At 47.5% G+C, this 12,164-nt stretch overlaps 1 protein-coding gene across 5 annotated transcripts in view; it reads right to left on the bottom strand.

Moving 5' to 3' along the window:
- The window catches only part of Alg3 (Alg3, alpha-1,3- mannosyltransferase), a 156,679-nt gene that overhangs the window by 115,944 nt on the left and 28,571 nt on the right, over nt 1-12,164 (bottom strand). For 2 of the 5 annotated variants that reach the window (XM_075888735.1, XM_075888734.1), the window contains exons 2-4: nt 5,598-5,870; nt 2,081-2,224; nt 456-1,307 (exon numbers count right to left, since the gene is read on the bottom strand). In XM_075888735.1, coding sequence (XP_075744850.1) covers nt 456-1,307; nt 2,081-2,224; nt 5,598-5,841 — 1,240 coding nt within the window. In that variant the 5' untranslated portion in view covers nt 5,842-5,870. Of the gene's footprint in view, nt 1-455; nt 1,308-2,080; nt 2,225-5,597; nt 5,871-9,741; nt 9,842-12,164 lie in introns of those variants that run through there. The other 3 variants (XM_075888733.1, XM_075888736.1, XM_075888737.1) reach the window with 3 other exon arrangements.

Genomic DNA, 12,164 nt, shown 5'->3' on the forward strand with positions numbered 1-12,164 from the left:
AAGCTCCTTCTGAATGGATCGTACTTGATTCTAACGCCCGGACCAGATGTCGGGTTCTTGATGTCTCCCACTAATGCTCATTCGCTTCACACATCGTGTGTTAAGAATGGGGCTGTAGGCATTCCCACAGCGCCAGGGGGTGCCCTCTCTCTCTTGCGCATTGACCCTGCGCACACCTATGAGTGTTTTCTTTATTCTTGTTGGTCACGCCGCGTGACATGTTTCTTATATTATCACGTGATTGTTCTCACTGAACCATGTACAGTTATCTATATCTCTTGATTTTCTACACTGTCTCACTGAATGTGCCTGTTTTCATCACATCACCGAAACCGAGCATTAACCGATCCTTCGGAGGGATGCCGTTCATGTTCACCCCACCGTCGACACGAATGCTTTTTTTTTTTCTTCTGCGGGCCTGTTTACACACGATACAATGAGTCCTGCTAACTCACCGATGAAGAAAGGCCGGATGAGAGAGATGATGCCCAGCACCATGCGGTACATGGCGAACGTTGTTGGCATGACCCGCACGCCCAGGTAGTCTGCCAGCAGCACCGTGTTGAAGATGCCTCCGCTGCCGACGGCCATGCCCAGTGCCACCGTGACGGCGAAAGTGAGCTCGTAGCTGTTGCACACGGGCAGCGCGAAGAAGGCGGCACTCCAGACGGCGTACGTAAGCACCATCATGTGGTCCTTGCGCAGCAGCTTGCGGTCGGTTAGCACGCCACTGAACAGGCGGCCCACCAGGTCGCCCGTCGAGAAGCTGGTGAGCAGCAGGGCGGCGCGATGCCTGGCCACGCCGCGGCTGATGGCGAAGTCCACGATGGTCACCGGGAACACGACGAACGAGAAGGAGAAGGTGATGCCCGTGAAGACGATCACGTAGAAGATGGGCCGCCGCAGGAACGCGAACACGGCCAGCTGGCTGCGGAACCAGCGCTCGAGCTTCTCCTCGACGTTGCTGTTGCCGGCGCGCTCCACGGGCAACTTGATCTTCTCGGGCGTGCACTCGTTGTCGACGGCGACGAGCCGCAGCTTCTTGTGGCGGTCGATGCGCCGCATGCGGCTGTACGGCGACTCGAGCAGCATCGAGCCCGGGATGGCGTTCAGCGAGATGGCGCCCAGGAAGAGGAGCGTGGTTCGCAGCCCGTACGTGTTGATGATGCTGAAGAGCATGGGCGGGAAGAAGAACGAGCTGAGCGTGCCTCCTGCGAAGTAGATGCCGTTGCCCGATGCTCGGTGTCGCTTGAAGTACTGGTTGATCACGATCGTGTTGCAGAAGTACATCATGCCTTGGCCAATGCCTGCGCGAAGGCGGTGCAACAGATACCTAAGCGAGTATCATACAATCGGCTTCTAATCATTCATTTTAATATGCCCTACAATACACGGCGATATGTGGTGACGCGACGTGCGTGACTTTAGGCAGGTGGACCCAAGCACCCTTTGGCTCAACAGAACTCGGTGTGATGTTTATCCAGCTTTTTCCGAATGGCGTCAAACGAAACAAATGTGCGAGATATGACGAACTAGTGAAAGGAATCCGTAAACAGGGCTTTGTGTGCTCGAGCCGACGTTTGCGGACTTGGATTCCTGCAACAGAACGTTTGCTCATTATGTCCGTGTCCCAGTTGTAAATAAAACTGCTTTTATAGATTGACACTTTCTCACTACGTCTGTACAAAACGTGCAATAAATAGTTTCGCCTCTTCAGAAAACGGGAGCAAAATAAAAAAAAATAGGTTAACAAAATTTCATGGCCGCATTGCCCAAGCGGCCAGCGGACATGAAACAAGGCACGAGCGCATTCCGCTTGCACATGCGAAGAGGGAAAGAAGGGAGGAACCATCCTCTTTTCGATTTCTCGTCTTTCCTCTCTGATACGGGATGTCATGAAAGAAATTTTCTGTTGACGATTTATTTCTAGTAGGCCCGGCAACCGCCAGTGGTACGCTTTCAATTAATTAAAATGTACGCTTTCAATTATGTGTTGCCTGTTTCCTTATAAGCGGCCTTTTAAATGATACATGCATGGTGGTACACATGGTAAGCGCGAAGAAGAAGAAGTGTGACAAACCTATGATGGTTCCCAGAACGACTGTAATTACCTGGACCCGAAAGGCCAGGAAGCAGAGCATGCAGGCTCCGGACACTATGAGCGATCCTATGATGGACAGCTCTCGCGTGTCCACCACCTTGTACACCACGCTGCACACAATGACTGCGTAGGAGAACATGTCTCTTTAAGGTACGCATCACGGCGCAAAACACTTTTGTTCCAAACTCTTGGTAAAATGAGGACAAAATTAAAGAACTACGCATAAACAAACAATAGGCAGCTCTAGAATAGGATACGTAAACTGCGTCAGCGTTTGTGGCCACTGGACATGCGTCATACGCTACTCTCTTGGATGGGAAATGATGCATTGCCTAACGCTGCCCTCTTGGTTAGATTACGAAAATAGCATGCGCACGCAACTAACGCTATCTTTTAGTACCTTATTTTTTAAAGGATGCTTAGTTTACGAGGCTTCTTAGCTGAGTTCATGAACATTTGCGGCAGAACAGCGCACAAAACGGGACACAAAAGACATGACAATCAACCGCCCCAATGTGCTTAGCTGCTGGCCACGTGCAGTGCGCCCGATCACTCCTGATGACTCGCAACAAATGTATTTTTTTTTCTAGTACGCTCTCGCAGAAGTGCGTCATTATACAGAGTGACGTGACACTTACGTGGCATAAAAGTAAGCTCGGAATAGTCATGCCTATCTTAGTTACAGAATGAGTCGATTCTAACCAGCGAAAACCTGATTTGTTTGCGCCCCGCCGCGGTGGTGTAGTGGCTAAGGTACGCGGCTGCTGATTCACAGGTCGCGGGATCGAATGCCGGCTGCGGCGACTGCATTTTCATAGAAGGCGCAGCCCGTGTGCTCAGATTTGGGTGCACGTTAAAGAACCCCAGGTGGTCGAAATTTCCAGAGCCCTCCACTACGGCGTCTCTTATATACATATGGCCCCGCCGCGGTGGTCTAGTGGCTAAGGCACTCGGCTGCTGACCCGCAGGTCGCGGGTTCATATCCCGGCTGCGGCGGCTGCATTTCCGATGGAGGCGGAAATGTTGTAGGCCCGTGTGCTCAGACTTGGGTGCACGTTAAAGAACCCCAGGTGGTCAAAATTTCCGGAGCCCTCCACTACGGCGTCTCTCATAATCATATAGTGGTTTTGGGACGTTAAACCCCACATATCAATCAATCTTATATACATATGGTGGCTTTAGGACGTTAAAGCCCACATATCAATCAATCAATCTGACTTGTTGGCAGTCGCATAAAACTTTGCGAGAAATCTGAGTATACGACACCTATTAATGTGACCAACGAATAATGGTAAACTTATAAACGCTCACTCATGTTGGATCTTTGCGATCATGCTACATTCTGAAAAAAAAAAATGGCCGCGTATCTGTTTCAGTGCAAACATTACCGAAATACGATAGTGTTTCGTCTGGAGGGAGTGAATAAAACGATGTTCTTCGCGAGAAAATCGATGAATGGGATCCTGAAGGCGCTGCGTGAGACATGAGCTCATCTCGTAGTAACCTTGGAAAAACGGAAGTATCTGTACATTAGCTCCGATAAGGCGAGCGCCATATCGGAGTCAATAATTTGTAGAATGCAAGGCCACGGTTAGGTGGCAGCACCGTGTCGTCTCAGCAAAGCGTAAGGAACACCCGCCTTTTCATTCATAGACGCTACGGTCTTTAGAAATACTTATCTGTGCTTTTCTAGCATGAAGAAACACACCACAAAATAATGACGTGTTGATATTGCGCATCAGATATACGCGATATGTTTGCTTTTTAATTGGCAATAAGCACAAGTACAAAGATGTTGAACGTTAGCCTAGTAGCTGAACCGCCACGGTGGGCAGACAAGTCGAACGGCAGACAGGCTAAAATATTTGCGTTGAAGCACCCCAAGGAAAAAGTTCTAACTTGCCACGTATAACCTTTTTGAAAGAGTCGCTGCAACACTCCTTGGGGGTCACTATACTTCCTTCAGAGAGTCGTGTGAACGCGCAAAAGAGAGTTAACGTGGTTCCTTTCTAAAACGGTCATATACTACCCCGAAGGAGTCACACGTACTTTCTTGGAGTGTACAAGAAATTACCGCGGTTTTTGTAGCACATGGACAGAGAAAGACGTGACACACACAGGCACTGCCTTGCAAGAGGGTCGAGAACAGGGAACCACATATATATGGGCAGCATAGCTTTTTATGTGTTACAAGCGTACTGCAACTGCAGCTATCTTTACGTAGATATCCCAAGGGAAAGGGCGACCGACGGTGTGGAGATACTTTTACTGCCAGCCTATCAACAACGTCAGCCTCGATAATTTCGCAGGTTTGCTGACATCTGCTAAATAAAGATAGGACAACGTGCGAGCATGAAAGTATTATTTTCGGCTCCCACAAAATCGCAGAGCTTGTGCAGACCTGCCTCATCGGAGAAGCACGGGTGTCAAAAGAAATACAAGATCCCTTTACGGAGGTATTCTGCCATACTGGGTCTTTATTTTCTGCACCTTTAACAAATAAACAAAAAGTGTCACGGTACACGCAGACACATGAAAGCGGTTGGGTTGGTGCATACACGATGTTTCATGACCTTATTATTACAAGAACAAGGAAACATCGGCAGCCCAAAATAGCCGCGCCCATATGCCATAGGTAAAGTAGTCTATATAATGCATTGATGTAGTAGTGTATAAGGTTCAGTTAGCATGTGGATAGAATTCCGTGGGTCGAATCGGATGGTGCGTCGACGAGCGTTTAGCAACGTGAACGAAAAAAGATGCGGGTTCTTCGATTTTCACTGCAGCGGATACAATTGACGATGTTCGTAGCACGTGCATGTCCATTTTTCAGGTATGTTCAATTATCATAACCAGCAGGTAACAGCTGACCCGCGAAATTATCGAGCCTGAATTTATTGATAGGTTGGCAGATAAATGTGTCTCCACACGGTCGGTTGCCTTTTCCTTTAAAGAGTTTGTCTATCTATGCAAAGGTAGCTGCATTCGCAGAGGGCTTGTAATGACGTTGGTTGAAAAGCGATGCTGCTTATGTTTTCAAAACGCACATTGTTGCAAGCGTGTGTGTCTTTCTTTGTCCGTGTGTTTTCGTGCGCTACAGTATATGGACAAAGCAACCCGCCCAGAACACTACGCGAACAGTTTTCTAAAACTGAAATGACATTTTATTTTTAGCTAGGAAATCAATGTAAATTGTAGTTCCAATCTTGAGCATATTGTCGCGTCGTGGTGAAGTACGTAGGCCGGTAAGAATTGAGCGCTTATTGCACCCAGCAGAAGAAGTAGCACTCAACGACAGCAGCGACGGCAATCGTCGGCTGCTCATAAAACCGATCATTCGTGAAACGCGTCGGCTTGAACGCATTCCTAATGGATAACCTCAACGCTTCCTGCGCGCATTCACGATCGCACATACGCTTGCTAACAGTTCTGGTACAAGGGGCTGGAAGGTATAGAACGGATGCATATCACCGAGTTGAGCTCTTGAAATGCTCACTGGTGAAGCTGGCCAGCGTGTCTATGAGGCTGAAAGACCAGGCGGCCTCCTGGCGGCTCACGTTGAACACGTCCAGGATGGCCACGAAGAGGATGCCACTAGAGCGGTTCACCAGCGTCAGCCAGAAGAAGTTCCAGGCGCATGCCACGCCCACCACCCAACTGCGGAATGTGTCCTGGTAGGGGTTCGCCTGCTGGCCGGGCGCCGCCGACGAGCCCTTCTTCTCCAGGAGCCCGGTCGTCATGGCTGCCGGGGGGCCGCGCGCGTGCCAATCTGCAAAACAGTGGCCGCCAGGAATTACTGCGCTGCGAATACTAACGTATCTTTGAAATAGCTGTCCCACCAAGAACGCGACGCGCCTGCCGCAATGAAATCAGCGCGCGCTTGAGCCGCCGCCAAACCGCATGTGTATACGCACGCGGAGAACATGCGTCGGGTACAGCGTCTCTGTCAACAATTATAGGCGCAATTTTTTGTACTTCGAAAGTGTTCATACGTCCAACCATGACACTGCTGACGTCCATACTTTCTACCAGTCGCGTTCAACGGAAGTGCCAGGCAGAAAGTAGGAAGAAAGCAAAGCGTATAGACGCCGCGTAACAAGCTTAGTCAGAAGTTAAAAAAAAAAAAAGATGTTTGCGTACTCGCCACGCGATGAGCAAGCTTAGCAAGGGTTTGAAAAATAAATAAAGGCCCGCCATATGGTCCATTCTCTCGTCGACAACGTTACTATAACGTTAGCTTCAGTCGCAGACGCTTTCGTTTACAACAGGTCCATAAAGTACGGTTCATATGAACAAAAGTCAAGTCATTTTTTGCTTCACATCAGCCTGATGGAAACGAGGAAATGCTCGGCGACCTTCTTTATTTCTTTATTTTATATTTTCTTCTGCGTTTATTTGTTATATTTTGACCTGTCTTTGTTTCATTTCTTTCTTTCCCGCTCTATGTATTCCTTTCTATTTCCCTCTCTTTTTACTTATCTCTATCCTCATTTATAATTACATCTGTTTGATTATCACTTCACGTCTTTCTGCTTTCCTCTCTATTTGTCTTTTTATCTGTCTTTTTGTCTCTCTCCCGTCCTCACTTGGCATACTATACTAAACGAAGCTATGTTGTGCGCAGTTATGCGTGGATAGCAATGAGTGATTACGATGCTCACCGTCTGATTGCGGGTACGCGGGTTCGAGTAGTCGCGATTTCTTTTTCGCCAACAATTTCTGTCTCTCTCTCCATACTCGATCTCTCGTACGTCTGCGGAGTCCGACTAATTGGCGCACGGGAGCGAAGATACCTGATGAAAACCGTTTTCTGCTCGCCTATATTACAACCGACGGCCGGAGTATAACAGTTCTGCTCTAAATGAACGGAACAGCTTGCGATATCTTAGCGTTGAACTACGTGTACACAATAATGATATTGTGAAGCTCGGAACACCCGAAGTACTGCGGCAGCCCGGATCTTGCATTCTTGTTTGCTGCGTAGATAATACCGGTATTTTCAATCGCGATCAGTACCGATCCGGATTAACCACGATCCGGATTACGTGCTGCTACACGGTCACTTTTGATTGCGAACAGGCCTGATCGGAATCAAGACTATCGCGATCTGGCGTAGAGATCGCGATTTTGTGTCGTCTGCACTCCCGGCCGAGCTGGTTGAAAGCGAGAGAAAGAAGAAAAGCAAGCATAGTTTTGTAAAAACAGATTTTAAAAGCTAGACATTTATTTTTAAAAGAAATTTTAAACTGTTTCATTTGGAAAATATTTATAATATTGCATATTTTGAGATTCGTATTGACTGCATGCAGTTATGGAATAAGTAGACGATAAGCAGACGATGAGTTCTACTTTCGCACCGTCGGAGCAGTTGGAGCTGTTCGACTACCTCGCAGCGCAGGCGCACTTCGTGGTCGAATGAAGACACTCTGATTGACCACTGGTACAGAAGCAACTGGGAGACTCGAGGCGCCAGAAGTGTAACTCTGGGGTACGATCTTTGCCGTTTCGCGGCGACTGCACGGCTGGCTACGGGCCATAAAAATAAAAGTGAAGACTCTCGCACAGCAATACAGGTAAGTGCAAAGAAAACTCTACCGAATGTTGGATTCATGAAATTACTTTTGTAGTGGCAGCAAAGTTGTTAACGTTCAAGTGGTTCTTGCACGAATATCATATTGCCGATAAATGGCTCTATTGAAATATCGTACGCTGAGTTTTGTCAATGACATGTTTTACGGCACGCAAGAACCACCTGGTGCATTTGATCTAACCGAAGGTCAAACCGGATTAGCTTGGGCCGTGAAGCCATAAAGTTGATCGCGATCAAGAAGAACGATTTGCATCACCCTGATCGCGATTAAAGCGCCTGATTGACACCGGTACAAAGATTTTCTCGGAGAAAGAAAAACGATGCAGCTAGAAGCTATTTTTCAGGAGTCCCTTTCTTACACGAGTTCGTAGGTGTCCGTGCGTGTAAAATATGCGTAAAAATAAACAAATTAAGGGGAGAAAATAAACGTGGAGCCAAGGAGAGGTCTAGCTTGAGTCTCGTCGTAGGCCCTCTATCGAGACTGCAGCTTTGGCTGATTGTCGAAGGTGGCCCCCTTGTGGCCAAGGGTGCAAGTATTCTTTTCAACCTACGCCGCAGACATGGATGCCAGTTTCGCTCGGCTATGCCATGGCTGCAGTGACCGGGCCATGCGGGAAGTGCAGTGCAGCGCCATCGGTGGTGATTTGCTTTACAACATGCAGGGCGCGGCTTTAACGTTCAGTGTTCGACGAACCTGGGTTCAAACTAAAATTACAGTTATATTCAAAGGAAGTGACAGAAATAATATGAAAAACTACAGACCAATTTCGATAGTGTGTTTTCATAGGTTTTTGAACAAACTATTAGTGCAAGAACTACAACATTCTGCTCTAAAAATTATGTGCTTACACATAAACAGTGACCGCTTTCAGAAAGGTAAGTCTAGCGAAAGGGCGCCTTATGACCATCAAAGAAAAAAAAATTATTCTGAATTTTGAAGACAAAATGCATACACGATCAGTCACGGGTTCCTGCGTGTTCCATAAACCACGTTTCGTCTCCTGAGCTTATTTAATCCCACTGACGTGTGGAAAAGGCTATACTGGTCAAATGGGCGAATCCCTAAATGAACACCATAACGTACGGTGCTGGTTTACATCGGCATTCATTGTCATGACTATGGGTGTGCAGCCTGCTTCAATCAGAGCAAAGCGATGGCAAGGCATAGAGTTCAGCTAACTAGCGAAGTTACGGAAGCTCATTTGATACATAAGTCATAAAATAGGTGATGAGTATAATATCTATAGCGCTTTTAAATCAAGAATATGATTACCTGGCTGGCTTTCGGGGCACATGTGGTGTCGAAGTATGTGAAAAAGATGAAGCAATAATGGTGGAACCTGTACATCCTTTATTTTTGTCAAGTACCCTCTACTTTACATTGCATATATGCTCTAGTTATCGAAATGATACTAGTTGAAAATCAGCTCTCTTTGCCTCTATTGTTTCGTTAGTTTCCAATTGTTCCCGCCAACTTGCCCAAGCGTCGACCTTAACAGACTACGACACCAAGGAAAGTATAGAGGGTGTTATTAGAAGTAAATGTGAAAAACAGGAATACGAAGCTTGGTTCAAACGGCTGGCATTTCGACTTTCTTTGATATGTAGAGTTTAACGTCCCCAAACCACCATATGATTATGAGAGACGCCGTAGTGGAAGGGTCCTGAAATTTTGACCAGCTGGGGTTCTTTAACGTGCACCCAAATCTGAGCACACGGGCTTACAGCATTTTCGCCCCATCTAAAATGCAGCCGCCGCAGCCGCGATTCGATCCCGCGACCTGCGGGTCAGCAGCCGAGTACCTTAGCCACTAGAACACCGCGGCGGGGCATTTGGACTTTTTTTTCCAAACCTAGAAATAAAAAAAAAGCGTTATTGTGATATATAGGATCTCGCAAACTCCTGCCGTCTCCAGCAAATTATGACAGGTAATTGTTGGAACAAATAAAGTGACGTTGTCTGAAGTGTCAAACGCGATTAGAAATTTACCCTCGTCTGTTCCTGATGGTATAACAATTCCTCTCATTAAAATTTTATTCAAGTTTTCACCTGATGGCGTCCTCAATCTTGTAAACTGTTCCTTGAACAATGCCTGGATATCGCTTGACTGGAAAATAGCCCGAGTAGTTTCCATATAAAAAAAAAGAAACAAGGGTCAGGATTTAACATCGAAAATATCAGACACATTTCTAACAGCTCACTTGATTAAAATTAGAGAGAGAATTTTAAATAACAAGAGAAACGTTTGTATGGCAGACAAGCCAAAGCAAATTGGTTTTTGTAGTGAGTGTGTGCTGATGTTGAGAGCCGAATACAGTTGTCCAAAAAAGACGACACTACGCGGTGCTAGTAACACCTGACGTAGCTGAAGCTTATAAAATCGTTGGGCGTTCAATTTCACTGAATGTGCAACAGGAATTAAATATTCCGCGATATGTGATTGTGTGGTTAGCAGAATTTGTAAAATCAAGAAAATTTTATTACGTAAAAGATGGATGCTGCTCATCTAAATTAAAACAGAAACTCAGACTTTCTGAGGGGGCTGTCCTATCTCATGTATTATTCAATGTTCTGATGAGCTCTATTCCCACTGATCAAGATATCAGTTTGTACATTTATGCAGACGATATCGCGTTTTTTTTTGGGGGGGGGTGCCATTTATTCTTTACATCAAAAATGGTGCAGGCGCAGTGCGACACCCTAAACGAATGACGATGTGCCGACAAGGTGCAGGTCTTATCTCTGTTCACTTAGTTTATACCGTTCAGCCAACACCGATCGATGGCAAACCACACATGCGTACAGTTTATTAGGCGCAAACATCTTGGCAAAACACATCGCGTTAGGAGAGGCAGGTACGGCGCCTACGCCAAAGTGCTACGTCGTCTGCTCAGCTGCGCGCGCGGCGGCACAAAGCCGGCACCGTAGAAGGTGCAGGAAAATCGTGAACCAGCGCTGCATTTCTTCTGCACCTTTTGAAACGAATGGCAGGGTTCAGAGGTCATCAATGCTACACCGCTGAAACAAGTGGCAAGGTGCAGCACCTCGTGAACTGGTTCATGTGGTGCAGGTGAATCAAACGGACCTCACATCAGCAGTTCCCGCACCCAAGCTACACCGGTGCTCTCCCCCTCCGCCAGCCGCGATGCTAGACGGGTTTGCACCCACGGCGCATTAGTGCTGACCCTCGAGGCTGGGGCGTAGCCAAGGGTTGGCACACCGCCCCCCCCCTCCCCCAATATTTTTCTCGCAATGGTATAGAAAGCGAAAAAAAAAGGAATCGCAGCATATCCACGGGTGTCACAGCTCCCGTTAATTAGGGAGGCGATCGCCGCGCTAATTCCAAGGGCCGAAGTATCGGCCCCCCGAACCGCACCACGAAAGCGTGGAAAATTTAGAAGTGGTCCTATTTGGCGCACCAGCGGACGCCGGCTGTGGCCCAAAGAACAAGTCAGAGCCGAGAGTTGAAAAACAAAACAAAATTATATTCTCAACTATGGCAGATCAAGACGATACACAAGTATGCACACTCGACAATAGTTGAATACCATATGTCACCAATCAAACAATGTACTACACAGTACAATCAGCCACACTCGAAACAATGGACACAGACAACAATACACACTACAATGCAGTCGCATGCATCGAACAACCAAGACACTTAAAGACTAAAGAGTTAGAAAACTTATTCAGTCCAAAGTTCTTGGAACAAAAGTCTGAATGATACTCTTCCGAGAATCACTCACTCAAAGTCCAGCGTTGTTGTCGTTCCGCTGCCCCCGAAGTTTCTCTTCTAGGAAACCTCGCGTCTTCACTTGGCCGCTCTCCAGGCTCCAAACTTCTTCGCCGGAAACACGTCGGCTTCACACACGCTGACACGCAGCTGTTGCCACGCGTCTTCGCTCGATAGTGGTAGACACACACTTTTGCCTGTAGCTCGAGTCTTCACCCCTCAGGTGGAAATCCTCTTCTTCTCCCCCTTTGTCACGGAAGACAAAAGGCTTCGCCCACAAGGCGGAACACCCTACGCACTCTGGCGCATACTTTCTTCTTCTCCTGCTTTGTCACTAAGGACAAAACCTTCACCGACAGACGCGGCGGAATACCCCACGCACACTGGCGCTAACTTCCTTCTTGGTGGTTTTGGGACGTTAAACCCCACAAATCAATCAATCTAACTTCCTTCTTCTCCTGATCTCCCATCTCGGCTGCTCGATTAAATACCTTCCGCACGAGATTCCAGAAAATTCTCATCATTTCGTCGGCGCGATCCGCAGCGAAGGCTGGGGGAAAGGGCGAGACGGTACGAGGGCCGTCCGCGAAAGATGACGCAACCCTGCATCACCACGCCCCTTTCCATCGAGAACTTTCTAGGGCTTGCTCGGCCACCGATGCGAGGAAGTTCGTTGGCGAACCTACGCTTCCGAGGGGAGAGGGACGCGCGCCCGGGGAGTCCTTGGATGCTTGTT

The sequence above is a fragment of the Rhipicephalus microplus genome, chromosome 3, assembly GCF_043290135.1.
Source record: "Rhipicephalus microplus isolate Deutch F79 chromosome 3, USDA_Rmic, whole genome shotgun sequence".
Taxonomy (NCBI): Eukaryota; Metazoa; Arthropoda; class Arachnida; order Ixodida; family Ixodidae; genus Rhipicephalus; species Rhipicephalus microplus.